The sequence below is a fragment of the Anolis sagrei genome, chromosome 2 (assembly GCF_037176765.1).
Source record: "Anolis sagrei isolate rAnoSag1 chromosome 2, rAnoSag1.mat, whole genome shotgun sequence".
Taxonomy (NCBI): Eukaryota; Metazoa; Chordata; class Lepidosauria; order Squamata; family Dactyloidae; genus Anolis; species Anolis sagrei.
In genome coordinates this window covers 268,391,078-268,411,524 of record NC_090022.1, presented here as the reverse complement: position 1 = coordinate 268,411,524, position 20,447 = coordinate 268,391,078, and the positions used below count along the sequence as shown (strand labels likewise).

Here is a 20,447-nt window from a genome sequence, read left to right as displayed (position 1 = left end):
TGGTCTGTGAATGGCAGGGCTATAGCACAAGGCTACAAACAGATGGGTGAGTTGGCTGGAATCGACACAGACATGACTGGAGAAGTTGTTTATTTACTAAAGAGATAAAGGCTTGAATTCTGTTTCTGAAAGTGTTCTGAGTTACATAAGCTGTTTCATTAATGACAACAAATAGGGATGGGACTGTTTTTAGAAGAAATATTCGAAGTCTCATTCTGTGTTTGCATTGTATGATTATGTTTATAGTTAATCGTGTTTTTTGCTTCATACCATCAGTGGTGATGTGGATACTAACTTTGATTTTATGGATTTGTGGGTTCTGTAGGATTTGATGCAATGTTGACTTTTGAACATGAGATTTTTTTCAGAAAATACTATTTTCTGGCATCTTTAAAGAGTTAACATGTTTTTTATCATTGGCTTGTTAGGCGTTAGACTTTTTCGGATTAACATCTGAGGGCCATGGTGACACAATACTGATAAGGTACTGGGCAAACAAACATACGCTACATTCCAGGTTTGATTTATGAGAAATTGGCAGGTCCCTCTTACAATATTTTAAGCAAATGTTTTGTATCCTGTAGCCTGGAGGCAGAATTCCTATGTTTTTTTTTAATGAAGAGATGTCAGAATGTTCCCAGAAAAGGACATTAATTGAAGCAGTGATGCCGTACTGTCAAACTGCTAATATGTAGTAGCATGTATAAGAGCAGATGTGGCCACCTAATTTTTAAAGGTGATTGTATACATTCTGAACCAGGATAATAAATTAATTATTAGACCATTATTCTGAATGAGTGTTTTAGTAAAAAAAAAAAAAAAAAAAAAAAAAAAGGACATGGGGCCCTGCGTGATTAGTCTGCGGCATATGATAAAGCACTTCCATTACTGTTCTGTTTAAACATTTCTTCCCATTTGAGACGGCTGAAACATAAAACTAAATGTATGTGTGCCATTAGATATAAAGATAAATACTTATGTGGCTCAGTCTTGATTAGACTTTTCCAAACATGGTATAAAATTCCTTTTTTTTAAAAAAAAAAAAGGCTAGTGTATCAATTTCCTCCTCTCTTTATAAAAGTAAGATGTTTTTAATACAAAAGTGATTTTTCAGAACACAAATATTTTTGCTTACACAACTAAACTGGTCCTTATAGTCCATCATTTTCTCAAAAACAGCCAAATCCTTGCTGCGTCATTTTAAGCAAACTGCCTTGTCTCTGTGACGGTGTTTCAAATCAACTATACTGTTAAAATTTGGTCAACCAACTTGCTGCCCTCCTTGTCATGGCCTTTGATCTCATTTAGGGACACCCAGCATGCTGAGATATGTAAGCACATTTTCTATTTACTATAGGAATTAACAGGAATTCACCAGTTTGTCACCCATGGCTAGTTGTTTACCAGCTGTTACAACAGGAGTGAGGAAAATGTATGACTCTTCAGGTGCTGTGGGACAACAGTTTCCATCTAGTCCTGGTAGTGTAGTTAGTGGTGAGGAATAATAGGCATTGCATGCCATTAATATTTAGAGGGCCCACATTCTTTACCCCTGTGGTAGACGATTTTGTCTCTATACAGGAAGACCCTATTGATTCCACATCACATTGACATTTGAGCTTATGTAGTGTCCTAAAGGAGAGTAACTTTTCTACATTTGAATGGCCCCGGCCCAACTTACCTGTCCGAATGCATCTCCCTCTATGAACGATCACCGAGGCTGAGATCTTCTGGGGAAGCCCTGCTCTTGGTCCTATCACCTTCACAACTGATGGGGACGAGACACAGGGCCTTCTCAGTAGTAGCACCTTAACTGTGGGATGAGATCAGTCCCCTCCTGTCATTTCGCAAACAAGTGAAAATTTGGATTTGGGAGCATGTATTTTACCCAGCATAATTATCTGCAGTTCAGTTGGAATCGGCTTCGGAATAATGAATATGATTATCTGATCATCTGGCTTTGGACATGTGCACAGTAGTTGTCTAATGTTTACATAGGTTGTTTTAGTGTTGTTTTAAATTGTTGTTTAATTGCTGTTGTTCGAGCATGGAATAATACCACTTATGTAAGCCCCCCTGAGTCCCCTTCGGGGTGAGAAAGGCAGGATATAAATGTAATAAATAAATACATACATACATTTGAAATAGATTAGATGAGATACCTGAGTTTCCCAGACAGGTTTTATATCTTAAAGATGGTTGTTTTGTTCTGTAGATACATGCTTCCATCTCAGCATGAGTTGCCTGTACCTTTTCTTCTAAGTGTGTCATGTGTTCGTACATTTCAACAGAAGAATATTAATGGAGATAAAAGGATTGCTTCAGATTTGCTTAGTACAGCACAACCCACTTTTATGGTGCAGTACATTCTAAATCTGAAACCATGGAATGTGGTGAATCCTATACTTTAACTATACATGGCCCAGAGACATACCATAGAATCACATTGGTTGACCTAGAAAAACCCACAAACATTTCTTTGTGGGTGGGGGGGGGGGTATTTATGCATGTGTGCAGTGTTATTTATTATCAGTGTCAGTTATACCCAATGTTTCCTCAAGTGAGCTCAAGTTATTATGAATGTCCCTCTTTTTACCTCCCCACATAATATCTGAATTTCCCTATGAGGTATGTTAAAGTGTAGGAGAATGACCCACAGAGTTTCATGGCTGTGTGGGGAAAAGGGATATAGGAACATCCCAAATCCCAGTCCAACAATTCAAACACTGTACCTCAGTGTCTCTCAGTAATTCCTTAATGTTCAATACCTCAGTAATCTCTTAATAGTCCAAACTAGCATTATTATTGAGAAGACCTGGCTCAAAAAGGATTGGAGATAGTTAGAGATGTCTCTAGAAGGTAAGAAACGTTTTTTGCCAAATGCACATTGTTATTTCTATGCAGTGCAGCAGTGCATAGGCCTAGGTTGTGTAAGTGAGGTTTGTAACTGCAACAGAAAGAAGTACTCTCAGTAGAACCGTGAAAGACGAAAGGGGTTCAATTTGACGTCTGGAAAGCCTCTTTTCTGATCTTGCCTCTCCCTGTAGAGCTGATGTGAAGCACTAGGATTTGTAAGACTTAAGCTGTGCCTCTGCTTGTCTTCATCCCGTGTAAACTTGATTTTACTGAATACCTTAAATCTCCAGTGAGTCTTTCTTCCAAAGGAAACAAACCCTTGGTCAGCACTGTGCCCCTGCAAGTTCTCACAAACCAATGAGGAAAGTGTCATGTAATTGTAACTCTGTACTTTGGGTCAACTTATGTTTGCCTGCTCCCCCATCTCTTGACTGATACTAACCTGGGGGCTTTGGGGTTCTCATATTTATTGGAGTTTTGTTCTTTTTATTCAGAGTACTCTAATATCTTGAAAACAGTTAGAGATGTTGAGGTTTGTCTTCTAAAATTTTCAATGTCCATGGGAATGCCACCTCAAATTTACAAATCATAGTTGTGCTATGTTGACTGACAGATTGCTGTCAATTAAATAATAATAATAATAATAACAATAACAATAATAATAATAATAATAATAAAGAATATTATTATCAAGACCTTAAAATCGAACTGCAAAGGCTCTGGCATAAACCAGTAAAGGTAGTCCCAGTGGTCATTGGCACATTGGGTGCCATGCCAAAAGACCTCAGCCGGCATTTGGAAACAATAAACATTGACTAAATCATGATCTGTCAACTGCAAAAGACCATTTTACTTGGATCTGCGTGCATCATTCGAAAATACATCACACAGTCCTAGACACTTGGGAAGTGTTCGACTTGTGGTTGTGTGATACGAAATCCAGCATATATATCTCGTTTGCTGTGACATACTGTGTTTTTGTGTCAGTATAATAATAATAATAATAATAATAATAATAATGTATTTATTTATTTATTTCCCACCTCTCCTTGTGGCTCGAGATAGTGTGCAACATGGTTAAAACAGTGAGATAAAATAAAACACTATTAAAATATAACAAATATTCACAGATAAAATATAGATGAAAATGCATAGGAAGGTAAGCTTTGATATTTACATCCCAGCCCAATGATCTTTCCTAGACATGGGGAAAGTACTGCAATCTTATTTGAAACTTTGGATGAGGGCATTTGTACATAAAATCTATAGGTTTGCCAAAAAGAAATGTGCCTCTTTTGCTATTACTATAGTAATCTTTGTTCTGTCCCTCTCACATCTAAACCAAATTATTAACATCACTGGCCTAATTTGTAATTTTAATGTTGCAAAAAAGTATTAGTCTTTGCCTTCTAAACAAATGCTACTATGGCTCTGCATCCCCCCCCCCCCCCCCCCCAATTATGGAAATTATTCTCTTTAACCAGAGACTTATGGAATGTCTGCTTAGTTTTCAAGAAAAAGGAAGGTTACGGATGGAGCCTGGCAGAGAGATCAGTGGCTATATTTCAACAGAGCTCCTGACTAATTCTGCTGTTTTATATCCTGCTACACACATTGAACTGCTATTGAACAGAGGAGGGATCTGAAATTCTTCATTTTTTTTTTGTTTAATGCTAGTCATAACAGGACTTTTAGCTATGCCATTCCTCTAAAATTCAGGGATAAGAGGTTTTCCTGTATGGCAGCCCACAGCCTTATATTTCAAACTCCCTTTTGTACTTCTTTCCTTCAAAGTGACTGTTCAAACCATTTGCCCAACAAGCTCAATACCCAGTGGGAATATATTTTTAATTGTTTTTGCGATTAGAAAGCATTCCATCTTGCTATATGATGGCAGACAGCACTTTGTCCAAAGTAGACAGAGCAGCATTATTGGGAGTCTGGTGCAATGGCAAGGCTAGTTTTAAAGCAAATAGCCTTCAACAAAGACCTTGTTTTTACACAAAGGAGATGAAGAAGTAAGCCTATGTCTAGGCTGTTGTGGAAATATTTACCAGAGCTAGAATAAGTTACTATAACTTCCAGAATTCTCCAGCCAGCATGGTCATTGACCGTAATGGCTGAACAATACTGGGAATATTGGACTAAAAAAATTAACTTTCCAAACTTTATTGACTGGTGCTGAAGTAGAAAAAAAATATCCACAATGCCTCTTTTTCTAGTGCGAGGGGAATGTGTAGCAAAACAGGGTTATAATATTTGGAAAATAGTGATTAACTTGGTCCTACTTATAGCAGGGCAAATGAAACCTATGAGATCTCAGTCTAAAGTCTGCATATTGTTTAATGGATTTATCAGTATTCCTGTTCATCTCCATGCTTTTCCATTGGATTGTTGAGCCATATGCTGAGGAGAACAATCAAAAAGAAATCCAAAACAGGAAAATAAGACCCCCATTGTACTGATTTGACAAAGGACATAAATTTGTTAAGATGTGCTTTAAACAGAGGCTGGATGACCATCTGTCAGGGGTGCTTTGAATATGATTTTCCTGCTTCTTGGCAGGGAGTTGTACTGGATGGCCCAAGAGGTCTCTTCCAACTAAATGATTCTATGATTCTATTATTCCATGCTCAAGACAATCCCAATGGTTCTTAATATAGAGAGGTTCTAAATCAAATGGAGCTAGCATTAAATACATAGTGAAAGAGTTTGTAGAAGAAACGGGCTCCACAAGAAAATGGTGAAGAAAGGATTGATGAAGACAGCACCCTTCAATGAAGAAACATTTTAAAAACAATTTTCAGATGTTCTGGAAACTAAGAGCAAATGGAAGGAATCCATATATGGAAGGCAACTGATTTATCTACTGTAAATGTGAAATACAAATATGTTATCAACTCAATTCCTACAGAAAACTCACATTTTGATAGCTTATTTCCTGTAATTCCACTAAATAATGGGTTTCTTTTGTTTCTAATATCAGAATTTTTGCTCAAATAAATAGCTGGGTATTAATCTGCAATTGATCACATTTATCACATTTAATGGAAGATAGTTTTTAAAAAATCTCAATGGTTCTAAATATGGAGAGGTTCTCATTACTGCTTCTCCATAGCTTAGACATGTTTGTATGTGTGCACACGCACGTGCGTGTGTTAATTTTAGTTTAAGAATTCTACCAGACCTACCATGGGTACTCTCAAGTGTTTTATTAAATTGCAAGAGTGTAGGCTTTGGCAGAACGTAATATTTGCAGTGGTCACTCATTACCTATACTAAAATATTTGTAACAGTGAATTAAAATAAAATTTCTTCAGGTAATATTTATCCTGCACTAGGATTTTCCCTTCAAATTAAATGCCAACAATAATAATTCCCTTTCTTTTGCGTTTTATTCCAGATGTATTTATTTTAAACCAAATTCTATTATGACTGTGGTCTGTTGATGAGTTCTGAAATTACACACACGTTGTTTAAAGATATGTCTTGGTGTCAGAGCAGCCTTGTCTCTCTCTAGAGGCCAACTCACTGTCTTAGTTCTGGCCAACTGGGATCAGACTCCTGTAGACCAGAAGGACTTTACGTGATTTCATCCAGTTTATATGGCTGAAACTGGTCCAGGGGTGGGGATTATGTGTCCCTCCAGATGTTGCTGGGCTATAGCTCACACACTATTCAATCCTCCCATTGGCTGTGCCAGCTAGGGTACTGGGAATTGCAGTCCAACAAGGTTCTGATTGTCTAGAACCAAGAGCCCTTTTGAGTGTTTGAGTGGGCAGATTTACTGAATGTATCAAATGGTTCTCGTATCTGAATATATGTCCATGCTTTGTGTGATGCTTATTTAATGTACACCAATGACTGAAAAGAGTCTGATGACATTTTTCAAAATACTATTTTGTACAACTTTACAAATGCATATTTATATATACCTTTTGATGATACATCGAACTCAAATCTTGGTGGTTGTACATGTGTTGTGTGGTACATTCCACATTCTTTCATTGGACTGTTTTCATAAGTCTTGTTACGGGTACACCATCCACAGTGAATAAACCCTGTTGATTTTGTACCAAAGGCAATGATTCTCACCTCCAATAACTTATGCTTGCTAGTCACCCAGTTGTGTGATTCACAGAGACCACGAAGAAGAAGGGCAGTTTGCTTACTTGCAACTGTATTTCTTCGAGTGTCATCTGTGAATCCACACAATCCATCCCATCCTCCCCACACAGGGATCATGCCACCCAGGGCCTAGAAACTTGAGTGATTTTGGCGGTAACCAAGCCTTATATAGCCTTGGGATGGTGGGCGGGGTTACCACCAAACGTTTTCTGCCTAGTGATTCTAGAAGGTTCTGAACTGTGTTCTGCGCCTGTGCAGATTATCCAATTATGTGAATTCACAGGAGACCGCTCAAAGAAATACAGTTACTAAGCAACCTTGTTAGTCTTGCTGTCTTGTGCAAAGCTTTTAAGTATTTGCAGATAAGGCTTCTCTTTTTTGGAACTAAACTTTACTCAACTTGATGGTTTGCATGCTGCTTTGCAAAAAGTAATGTATATAGACAGGTCTTTAAAGAAAGAATGAACTATCATGTAAAAGTGTGTAATGTATTTTGAATTTAGAATATATTCTATTATTATTAAGTGTTATTTTAGATGTTGAAATATGGCTTAAGTGCAATTTACGATTAGATCCCTTGGGGAATGTTTTCTTTTATGTCAAAGATATGATCTTTATAATGAATAATGAAATGATTGTGTATTTGCAACAGCCTACACAACCATTTGATGATAATTCCGGTTACAAAGATTTTTTGTATAATTCCAGATTATTGGGAATGAGATAATTTCAGATTATTGGGAAGTGACTGGTTTGACCTTGAAGGAGCTGGGGGTGGTGACGGCCGAAAGGGAGCTCTGGCGTGGACTGGTTCATGAGGCCATGAAGAGTTGGAAGCAACTGAACGAATGAACAACAACTAATTGGGAATGAGATTCTTCAAGTCATATTTCATTTTGGAATGCTATTGTCCAAGATACTGAAAACCCTTAGATTATACAGTAGAGACAGGCAACAAGTGGCCTTATAGATGCTGTTTGGTTGTAACTCTCCACAGGTCATTCACAATCCAGAGCAGAAGAGAAAACTGGCGAAAGAAGGCTCTCCATGGACAGTTCCTGGGAAAAATTGAGAGCCAAATCGACAAAGAAAAAACATGGTTGTGGTTCACAAATGGGACTTTGAAAAAGGAGATGGAGGGCCAGATTCTGGCAGCCCAAGAACAAGCCATTAGAACCAATGCCATCAAAGCCAAAATTGAAAAGTCAACGACAGATCAGAAAAGTAGGCTCTGCAAGGAAGCAGATGAAACAATAGATCACATCCTCAGCTGCTGCAAGAAGATCGTGTAGGCAGGACTACAAGCAGAGGCATAACACTGTTGCTCAGATGATCCATTGGAACTTGTGCCACAAATACCATCTGCCTGCGACAAAGAACTGGTGGGATCACAAGGCAGAAAAAGTTACAAAGAATGAACATGTCAACCTACTCTGGGACTTCCGGATTCAGACAGAGTTTTGAAACACAATACTCCTGACCGCACAATCGTGTTAAAAAACAAAGTATGGATTGTCGATGTTGCAATCCCAGGTGATAGCAGGATTGAAGAGAAACAACTGGAAAAGCTGACACGATATGAGGATTTAAAGATCGAACTGCAAAGACTCTGGCACAAGCTAGTCAAGGTGGGCACACTGGGTGCAGTGCCTAAAGACCTTGGCCTGCACTTAAATACAATCGGCGCTGACAAGTTAGGAGTTCCTCCTTCCTCCACAGCAGCCAGGGGAAGGGGTGTGTGGTGATTTAAACCATCCCTTGGGCTGATCTAGCATTCACCACTTTTACATTGGTCCTGGAATAAGTGGTCAGTGTAGGTCTGCCCCTAGACTACCATATCTTATTGAGTAGTTGTTAGGGAAATTTCATTTGAGACATAATCATGTATGCAACTTTAAACATTTTTGATAAAAAGTGGTTTATAAATGTAACAAGTGCTGCATAACGAAAACATAGCAGAGTATTCCAAATAAAATTTTCTTGAGATTGTAGCCTTAGACCCATTTTTTCTTATCAGATCAGTTTAAATACAGCACAAATCTGGCATGTTAACTTGGAATAAGTCTGAGTATGTACAGTGGGCTTAGTCCCAGGTAAATATGTGTAGGATTTCAGCCAAGAGGTTAAATATGAGTTTAAGTGGAGTCCCTGGTTTCCTGAATGCCTGATGTTTGGGCTGCTAATTTTTGGAACTGTTAAATATATCCTTGAGGCATTTACTGCTGTTTCATTATAGTGGCTTTATGAACTTTCTCTGCTATATTTATTTATTATAAAGATGGCAGTAATTTTATCCTGCCACAAAAAGAACAACTTGCATACAAAAATTTCCAGTAACAAAATACAGTGTGAGGTTCAGACTGCTCTATTTTTATATTCTTAAAACATCACAATAATTTCTTTTACGTTAACTTCAAAAGTCCAATGTTTAATTTTGAATGATAGTTCAAAATCTAGCCAAAACATTTTGGTCTTGAAATTGGTCTCAAAAATTTCCTATGTGATTTGCAGTACTTCCTGCTTTGGGTTAGTTCAGGAATATGTGAGATTGGCTTCCTTCTCTCTTTTTTTATTCCTCCTCTTTTTTCTACAACTACTACTATTGCTACTTCTTCTCCCCTTCCCCTTCTTCTTCTTCATCTCTTCTTTCTTGCTTTCTTTTTTGCAACCTTTTTGAAAATGTGAGAGATGAAGAACTCAGTGCTTATTCATTGTCAGTTTTCTTTGGCACTCAGTTTGAGTAATACATGTTGAAAATCCTTTATACAGAAATCTGAAATTCTTCAAAATACAAAATCGTTCACTTGGGTGGTTTAGATAGTGACACATTTACTTGATGATGGTGCAGTGTACACAAACTGTTTCACCGTGTTGTTTAAAATAACCCTCATACTATGTCTGTAAGGCAGTAGTTCCCAACCTGTGGTCCGTGGACCACCAGTGGTTTACAAGAACTAAAATATGGTCCATGGGCTTACTGTTACTACACCGTTGCAACGAGAATGACTGTTCTTGCGAAATCCTCTTATAGTACCGAGACTTATTAAATATGGTTTTCTGTGGGCAAGCAGATGGCAATTACTGGATGGCATATGTTCTGTATCAGAAACTAGACCTGATGTGGTCTATCCAATGCAGTTTTCTGAATTAGCATCCCAAATAACCAAACTGCATCTAAATTTGACAAAAAACTGATTCATAGCCCTTTTGGTACTAATGTTGGAGAGGGGTCCCTGGTCAAGTGGCATCTAGTTAAAAAAATGATTGGGAACTATTGTTGTAAGGTATATATGAAACACAAAATAATTTTGTGTTTAGACTTGGGTTCCAAGACATTATTATGTGTATGCATGCAAATATTCCAAAGTCCAAAACTGAAAATATTTCTGGTCTAAAGTATTTCAGATAAGGGATACTCAACTAGTATACACAGTCACAAGAGCTATCAAAGAGATAGCCAAGTCAGTCTGTCACAGCATAACATAGAAAATGGAGGAGAATCTAAGAATACCTTTAAGAAGAAATGATTTAAGAGAGTTTTAAAAGTGCTGCTATCCTCCTCCCTCTCTCCCGGTTTCCCATTTTATGTTTGGGTTCAGTCATGTGGGTTTTAAGTTTTGACTTTGGTAGGATTTTGTCATGGTGAACTGTGCCAAGAGAAAAATAAGTTCCATAGAAATCAGTAGCATATGATGCATAAACTTGCAGTTAATTCCACTGCTCTGAATTCTAAGAATCAAATTCCATGGACAACACACATCCAATTCCTTCCCCCTTCACCCTGTTGCCCTCCTACAATAAAATCTTAGAAGAAGCCACCAGTTAAGTGGAAAGTACACTGGTGTCTCCATGGGAATAGCCACTTTTGTATCTGTAGGAGTATTTTAGTTAGGAATCCAAGCCGTTGCTTCAGTAGAATTGATCTAGCTAATTCTTGTATAGTCTTGGCTGTGTATATTCTCTGACTGCAATGCATTTATCATTTAGTTCCGGATAAAATTTTAGCATCTTAAGAAAGCCGCCTTTCATCTACACAGTTTCTTGCCCTGCAGCACTACGGATTGGCTTGAAAGGCCATGGGATTTGATTTAATTTTGCACACCAAGGTTAATTTTTTACCTGCATATCCAGAGGCAGCTCTAAGTTCTATATTTTATGTTCTGCATTCTTTAAACTATATTTTAGTACAACCGTATTATGCATCTCATACGGCATATTAATATTGGGGGGAATGGGGAAGGTGCAGTTGTGTCTCTTCAGCTTGTGTCTGAGTAATACATATAAGGGTCCTGAGGGATGCCCACATGATTATTCACTACTGAAAAAGTATTGTGTATTATGAAAATTACCATATTATCTGTCACCCAAGATAATAAAATTAATAAAGCATGAAACCTAAGCTGGTTGTCACAACTTTGTAAATATATTGATATTACTATGTCATCAAGCTTCTAAGAAATTTTTCGATGCCCTGTTTGTAACGCTTTAGGACATTCTGGACTGCTTTAAGATTAAAAAAAAAACCCCAAATAATTAGAAATACATGTTAGATTTGGGAAGAAGGATATGTTTGATGATCTGTTCAATTTGCTTCAAATTAGAGAAATTGATATGTTTATTGGCAATAAAATGCACAAAATCCTCCTGTAAGCTTTCAAAGCTTCAGTGGCTTCTTCATAAGCAAAATGTTAAAAATCATACAGAAGAAACTCCTGTTATGATGTTCTGTCTTTAGGAATATTTTCCTTTAAATGAATTTACATATATTTAAATGCATAACTCAAATGTATGTATCCATTCATCCCCCTCCCCCACATTTTACTGGCTTTTTATTCCACATGTTTCACCCTATGCAATGGAGCCCGCAGTGGCGCAATGGGTTAAACCCTTGTACCAGCAGGACTGGTGACCGAAAAGTCGACAGTTCGTATCTGGGGAGTGGGGGACATGAGAAAAGCCTCCCACAGGATGGTAAAATATCCGGTAAAATATCCGGGCATACCCTGGGCAACATCCTTGCAGACAGCCAATTCTCTCACACCAGAAGCGACTTGTAGTTTCTGAGATTGCTCCTGACAACAGCAACAAAACAGCAACACCAGCCTGTTTCTGTGTCTTCAGCTGTCTAAATGGTCTGATCTTTCTTCCCCTCCTTTACATATCCATACATATATGATAGGCTGGAAAGAAAGGTATAAACTTGGAAAGAACCACTCCCTCCCGTGCTCTTGGTTATCCTTTCTCTTCAGTCAGAAGAGAAAGAAAAGAACAGACTGCTTAGTGAATCCTGCCAAGTGTTGAGCACATTCCCCAGGGCAAGTAGCCATGATAAAAATCTTCCCTTCTGTGGAAATTTTGTAAAGCACCTCGAGGTTGTAGATCCCAGATAAACATGGACTCGAAGCATCCCAAATAAACTTGGAGAATCCAGATAAACTTGAACTTGGCATAACACGCCACACAAGAGATGAATCTCATTGGTTTCAATATGCTGAAGTCTTCATCCAGCTTTTTGTTCTAGCTATTAGTAGTTAATGCAGAATTGTTGGTGAGTTTCCAGGCACTATCTTGGACTAGCAGTGAATGGATACCACCAAGGAAGGAATATTGCCTCAAGCTTTAGTGGTGGAATGGTTGAATGGAACCATCTTTATTAACCGATTTATAAAAAAAGGATAGCCCATTTTGCACGTTGTTGAGATGTATGGAGTACTGGTTCCTTTCCAAAAGGAGAGTTTGACCTTTGTGAGAGCTGTGCCAAAATCCCTGGAAGGAAACTCTGCTTTGCAATTGCTATTAAATGGGGGCTAGCTGCAGTGACCTGTTTTAAAAAGAAAGCTTTCTCTATATCGTCTTCCTCTTTAGACATATAGTATGAAATATGGTATTATTTTATATGTGCTTGTTTTTAAGAAATAGTGAAGCTGTATATGGGAGGAATTAAGCTAAAATGGGTACGTTTCCAGAATGGGTTATACCTGGAAGACCTGATGTATTGCAGGAGACTCTTTATTTTATCCCCTCTTATATCTTTGGCTCGAAATTGTGTAACACACTGGTGGCCAAGTTGTTCAAAGATACCTTAAGCTTTGATCTGAGCTGCTAAGATGCAGCTACATTTGGAAGAACAAAATAAAGCCACAAAAAGGCTAGCTCTTTGATTTATAGCCCCTCTGGGGATACCAACCTCCTGTCTGGCTTCCTGTGACTGACCAACAATACTGCAGCTCAGTCATGATATGAAATGAAACCCACTTTACATAATTCTTATTTAGTCTGCTCTGAAAAGAAATGCACTTCATAGATGTTCGCTGCAATTGTAACAAGTTTAGTAAACCAACACAATGATTTCATTTGAAAGAATTCTCGCAGGCTGCTGTGTTCAACAAAGGCTGGATTGTTTCATAGTTAGATTCTTCCAAAGTTCTGGGCATGTGGCCGAGGCTTGGCTGCTTACCTGTGTAGTATATGACCAGGCAATAACAAAAACAGTGGAAATAGATTTGTCTGTCTGTATGAAAATATTTTTATAGTATATTTAACAAGTGAGAAGCCATGATTAAGCCATGCTAAATTAACAAAATTAGATAAGGTAACCTCCCAACCCCATCCCAGCTTCTCGTCACTCTGAACAGTCTTTTGGCAACCTTCGTACCTGAAAATGAGACCCTTATACATTTTGATTAAATACACTAAGATAATGTATCTCGGAGTTCTTGGAGTAAGGAATAATACAACAGTCGCATAATACACAAATATTGCAAACATTTTGAGACATTTTTAGTTTTCCACACATCTCCCTCTCCCCAGTTACTATTTATTTTATTTATCTACAGTATTTATATACTGCTTTTCTCACCCCTGGGGGGACTCAAAAGCGGTTTACACAGAAATAGTGGCAAAATTCAATGCCTTACAAATGTACACAAATCACAATCAACATCATTTTTTTTATTTACCTTATATACCGCTGTTCTCAGCCCGAAGGCGACTGAAACAATTTGTCATAAGATACAATAAAAAGACATTTAAAACATGAAATATACGAATTAAAACACCTAATAAAACATTAAAATCACACAATCCAAGAACGTAGACCAGGCCAATTAAAATGTCATTTGCACATATTCCATATTTGCTTCTTGTACTGCGTTATTTCACTAGTCAAAAGCTTGGTTCCATAACCATGTCATTGTTCTCTTTCTAAAGGCCAGGAGGAAGGGCGTTGATCTAATCTCACTGGGGAGAGAGTTCCAGAGCTGAGGAGCCACCACAGAGAAGGCCCTATCTCTCATCCCCACCAACCACTCTTGCGAAGATGGTGAGACCGAGAGCAGGGCCTCCAGAGAAAATCTTAACCTCCTTGCTGACTCATAGAGGGAGATACGTTCAGACTACTATAGACTCTAAAATTTCATAAAAATTTAGCATAAATGTAGATAGGATGTTTGAAACTTTGGCAGATGTAGATGTGAGAGACACACATAGAGAGAAGGAGAAGTGTATAGATATACCTGGTTCCAGGATTTCCTATGTAATCATCACAAAATCATGTTCATCGATTCCCATTTGAAACTACATTAAATGGTCGGTGCAGATAAAGCCTAAGTGTGTTAGGCTGAAAAATACAGATTATCCTGTGAACTTTGTTATTAAGGTGGATTTGAATTTAGCTTCTCTGTTGCCATTGGACACATCCACACTGACTTTAATGCAGTTTAAAACCACTATTGAAGAAAGTGGTTGCTCATGTATACAGTGGATATTGTATTGTATTCACTCCTGACTTTTCCAATACGATGTTTGCTTCATTCGAATCTTTATTTGTAGGTAAGAGTCAGACAGATCTTTCAGTTTCCCATATGTTTGCAGATTGTAGTTAATTCTTGGGATATAAATTTGGTGGATTTTCCTAAATTCTGATTCACAATGAACTGAAATATACGTTTTTGGTGATAGTGAAGATCTTGTGTCTTTTTCATTATTCCAGGTCCACAGAAAGTCTGAACCCCTATCCATATGTCCTTTCCAAGACTGTTGTTTCAGCAGATGTAGTATGTTTGTGATTAAGTCTGCAGACTGGAGAACATGAAGGGTGTGTTATTCAGTGCAGAATCATTTCCATCTGTTGTAAATTCTTGTCAGATGTTGGGAAACAGCAGGCAAAACCTAACAGCAAGTGTTCTATCCTTGTTCCATGGAGAAGCTCTTTACTGTATAGGCTTATATTCTGTTGTTAATTAACTTAATGTATTTTGTTGTTTTTCAGCATGCTCATTTATTTATGATATATGTATCTATTTGAAACACTGTAAAGCCAATTTTAAGGCACAAGACAGTATTTGGAACACAGTCTGGAGAATTAACTCTACAGCTGTCTGTTTATCCAACAGGCCTTTGGGTTATATTTTGCTGAACAGCCACTCCTTGCAGTGGCTCCCACCAAGCTACTCATTAAACTTGAGATAAAGATTAAAATAAGCTTGCAGTCTTACATAGGAAGTGTGGAGCGAGCCACCAAAGAAAAGTCAAACAGACCGGTGAATACATTTCAAGGAGAGGAATCAATATGCTCTTTAAAATGACTAGGTGTTGACATTAGTTAAGGCCTGCATGGCTGAAATAATATTATTTTGAACAGAACTTTTAAAGCATGTTTTAAGATAGGAATGCGCACATGGAATGATGCAAAAAAATAAAAGGGAAAATCATGGATTAAGGATATTTCTTTAGATCAAATTGATTATGGAATAAGACCAGGGTTCACTAGCAAATGCAAGGTATGGTGAAGTCAATTTTCAAGATAAGCTTCAGAAAAAAAAGTTGCTGGTGTAACTAGGTGTAATACTAGGTGTATTAGGTCCATCCCTAAGCTATGATAATGAGTTGAAACAATCAAGTTTAATAAACTGTGGTCTAAAGCTGGCTTGTTTGAACATGTGACAATAACTGGTAAAAGTTACCATGTTTCAGGCAACCCTCATTAACAACTAGTTTGATTGAAAGGTCTCCAAACTTCATTACTGGTAGACAGGAGGGCAGCTGGAAAGCTCATTGACCCTTGTTCCTATAATTACAAACTGTGATTAAAACCATCTTCATATCTGTAGGGACAGAATGGAATAGAATGATTTCCCATGGAAAATCTCACATCTATCATTACATTTCAGCCTTTGACTGCTTACCCCTGACCTGCTTGTCAGCTTCTCAAAGACATCTCATGGTTTATTGTAGATGGACTTTAGATCTGACCCAAGATGATATATATTCTTACGTCCTCCTCCGTCTACCTCACCATTTCTAACATTACACATATGTTGGAAGTATTACAAAGACTGTGTAGACTACTTCAGAAGGAATGGGAAACATGTGTGATCCTCAGGTTACTATACACTCTCCTAGAATCATAGAATCATAGAGTTGGAAGACATCACATGAGCCATCTAGTCTAACCTCCCACCATGCAGGAAAAGCACAATCAAAGTATCCCTGACAAATGACTATCCAAAGCTTCCACTATACTCAGAGGCAGAGAGATCCACTGCTAAATAAATAGCTCTTACAGTCAGAATGTTCTTCCTAATGTTCCTAATGTTCAGGTATATTAAATATAGAGAATGTAATTATATTGCTCACTGTCTAGAGTTTAAACAAACCTGACTTTGAGCATTATGGAGAACTGTGGTTTCATTGAAAATGAGAAGTAGAGGCTTCCAATCTCATACTATTGGGCAAAAAGTGGAGGAGTGGGGAAGCTGACTTATCAAAGTTAATGTGGCTGTAGTCAAGAATATTGATAAGCTAGAACACATCCAGAGAAAAATAACCGAAATTATCAAAGGTTTGGAAACCTAGCTCAATGGGGAATGGCTTAGAGCTGGGTATGTTTACCTGGGAGAAAAGGAGGGTGAACAGTGGCATGATAGCCATGTTTCAATATTTGAAAAGATGCCACATTGAAGATGGGGCAAGCTTGCTTTCTGCTTCTCTGGAGACTAGAACACTGAGCATAAGAATCAGATAGCAGAAAAAAGATACCATGAACAATAGGAAGAACTTCCTGATGGTAAGAGCTGATCAGAGGTAGAATATGCTGCCTTTGAACATGGTGGAGCTTCCTTCTCTGGAAGTTTTTAAACAGAGTTTGAATGGCCATATGTTGAGGGTGTTTTGATTCTGGGTTCCTGCATGGGGATTGGACTGGGTGACCCTTGTGATTTCTTCCAACTATGATTCTAAGAGACATTTATGTTTTCTCTTACATATGAACTGTGCCTGTTTGTGAAGCACTTACAATGTCCAGAAAGCACTATATAAACCTGATTGTTCTGCTGATGAATAGAAAAGCAGACAACATACAGGGAGACAAAGGAATCCAGTAGAAGATGATTCCAGTGTTCTACATTCTAAGGAAAACTGTGAAACTGATGCTATCTTAGTCTGGAATGAATTTTCCAGCACAGTAACCAAAAGTGCATGGAACGTCTTACTCTTACACCAGCCAGACATGTGTAAAGAAGTGGCAAGTTATTGGAATAATGGGGACCAGTTGTTCATAAAAATGCAGTTTTAGGAGGATTCGGGATTTGTCTGGAGAACTGCTTGAGCAGTCTGTATTTGAGCACATCAGAGTATCTGAAATGTAAGCTAGATGTGGATAAAGAATATCTAGCTTACATTTATCAGTATTTATCAATACTATCTTTAATTCACTCATCAAACTCCAGATAATCTGATTTAAAAAAATTAGTTGCTAAATTGTATAGTGGAAAGATAAAATATTAATCGTCATACATATTAGGGATCTAAAGTGTTCCTTTTCATCAGTACTCCAGGATAATATTTTGTCAGATGATTAGTTGAATGTTGGGATAAATGTTAGTCTTCAGAGGATAAGATTTCAACAACTATTGCTCATTCCTATCTTAAGACACTATCCTGAGTTTTAGAAGCTTCTAAATGCCATGTTTTTTTTTCATCCATGCCTACTTGTTCGGGCTCATATAAATTAGGCATCAAATTACCCATGTGATACATCCTCCAATCACTGAACATCTACAACCAACATGCGAAAATTACTGTTGCAGTTTTCCTTCTAACTGTAGCTATGGCTTGTTTTCCTACACTAGTGGAAAACAAATTCAAAAATCTGGTACATCTGTCAGAAACATGTTAAATTTCATTGACTCTCCCAATCCAAGGCTCTTTGTCAGGATAACTTATTAAGTCAAGTAGTCATTAAAATCAATTTTCCTGTTTTAATGCTGCATTTTATGCTAAGCTGATTGGCTTGTTTATTGACCAGTGTGCACAGCACTGTTGTCTTTATTTATTTCCATGTATGGTGGCCATCCCAAATGTGAAGCAGCAGGATTATGCAGACATAGATGACTGGATGTTCTGAAAATATGATCTTAAAAAATAGTCTTATTTAGGAAAAACTTGCAAATAGACAAATATGAGAGAAGCTGAATGGAAACCAAGACTTTTTGACTGGTAGTTGCTGACTTTACAAACACACGAGACGTCCTTTCTCTTCTCTGCAAGGGTTTTACAGTATGCTGTTTTACCAGGGGAAAGAAGTATTTCCAACTCACATGTTCTCTCCTTGTGCTCTCTACAATCATTAACAAACTCGGTTTCTAAATTTAGTGAAAGGTTTCCATTCATTGTGTGGTAGGAGCAGCAAACAGAGTAAGCTATTAGAATGTGGAAAAAATAGGTGGCTAAAATCAATGATGCTGATGTTGATATTCAGAGCTAAATCCAATTGGTAGTCTCAACAGAATTTTTTAAAAGCATTTTCATATGTGTTGCCTGCATTCATTTTATTGAATATCACTTGGATTTATTCCCAGTAATCTAAATCTAAGATGTTACTGGAGCACCATACCCATCCTGCGTACAATGCTGCGAGAGGATGGGCATTGTTTCTGTGCCATACTGTATTTCCCTCTTCACAGATATTGCTAGCCATCTCTTCAGCCTAGACTTAACCTCATAAGGCAGTTTGTAATTTAGTCGTTGCACAACTTCTGCCCTGAAGGGAATAGCTACACACCTGTGGAGAGAGATTCACTGTAACTTTCTATTACCTGCTGTCTGTTCCTTATCGGTGTGCTATTTCACTCATGATGGATGATGGTCCATGTGGAAACAAGAGGTTGTTACTCAAGAAGTGGTTTGTAGGTAGACTGAACTTTCAAAGCTAGGGTACTGCATGGCAAAATAAATTCTGCTTTCAACATACAGTAATAAATGTGTATACATCCTCCAGCATTATGGAACTGAGCTACCAAAGCACACATGGAATTGTATTTATGGCCCTTGTTTCTTATCTTACCCCATGGAGAACATCTCTAACAACGATATTAGCATTAAGATATCAGTTTTCATTGTCAAATGCAAACTGGGTGCTTTTTTCTCCATGTTCTCTCTTGCATGTATGGAATGATGTGGACAAAATCAATTACAGAAAGAACTTTCCGTATGCAGCTTAGTTAACAGTGATGAGCGCCTCTGCAGTTCTGTCACAGGAGACCCCTAAAGGAGGGGAAGCTGGACATATCACATCAATAAAGTGGCCCTAAACTCAGTAAAAAAAAAGTATCTTAGAATAAAAAACAGTAACATAATTTGTATCACACAAAAGTTATTTGATGGTACTTTCAGTGTATCATTGGCAGAAATATTTTTATCAAGAGTATATTAAATCGGTAGGCCTACATTTGAAAACTATATCAGAAACTTAAAATATGAAACAAGAACAATACCAACCAATTAAATAACTTGAAAGACTGTTGGTTATTTATATATAAACTCTTTAGAACACTTTACTGAAGGATACATGCATGTTCTTAACATGAAACTCCCTTTTTAAAATGTTGTCTGAACATGCCAGACTTTATTTTATATACAGTCAGCCCTGCATATCTACAGATTCTGCATCCATGGATTCCTCCATGACTTGAAAATATTTTTTAATCCCCAAAGGAAACCTACTTTGGCCATTTATGTCAGGAACACCATTTTACTGTGCTATTGTATATAAAGGGACTCTAGCATCCAGTATATTTTGGTATTTGGGGAGAACTGTAACAAAATCCCAGTGAATATGAAGAACCCACTGTACAGTATGTTTCAGTAGCAAAAATTCCACAATAATTTCTACTTAATTTTAGGACATAAAATGATCCTTTAAAAAAATAAATCAATTGGACCAGTCTCCAGCAACAAGGCAAAAATAAAATGATATTGAAAAGCTTCTTTCACTTCAACATTTCCTTACTTTCCACATTTTGGAAGTGCTGAAAACCATGCTTTTCAGCAGTAATGCTATCTAGGCCCCCAAAACTACTTAATTCTCGCCCAGAAGTGCACGTCCAGCCTGTCATGGGATATTAATATGTTATTCCTTACTCAGCTGATGAGACCACTTTTTGAATCATTTGGTTCTTGTGAGC

At 37.6% G+C, this 20,447-nt stretch overlaps 1 protein-coding gene across 3 annotated transcripts in view; it reads left to right on the top strand.

Moving 5' to 3' along the window:
• CWC27 (CWC27 spliceosome associated cyclophilin) overlaps positions 1-20,447 on the top strand; it is a 122,645-nt gene that overhangs the window by 49,355 nt on the left and 52,843 nt on the right. For 2 of the 3 annotated variants that reach the window (XM_060761552.2, XM_067464583.1), the window contains one exon: positions 14,194-14,612. The exons of the other annotated variant lie outside the window; for it this stretch is intronic. In XM_060761552.2, coding sequence (XP_060617535.2) covers positions 14,194-14,218 — 25 coding nt within the window. In that variant the 3' untranslated portion in view covers positions 14,219-14,612. Of the gene's footprint in view, positions 1-14,193; positions 14,613-20,447 lie in introns of those variants that run through there. 3 annotated transcript variants of the gene reach the window in all.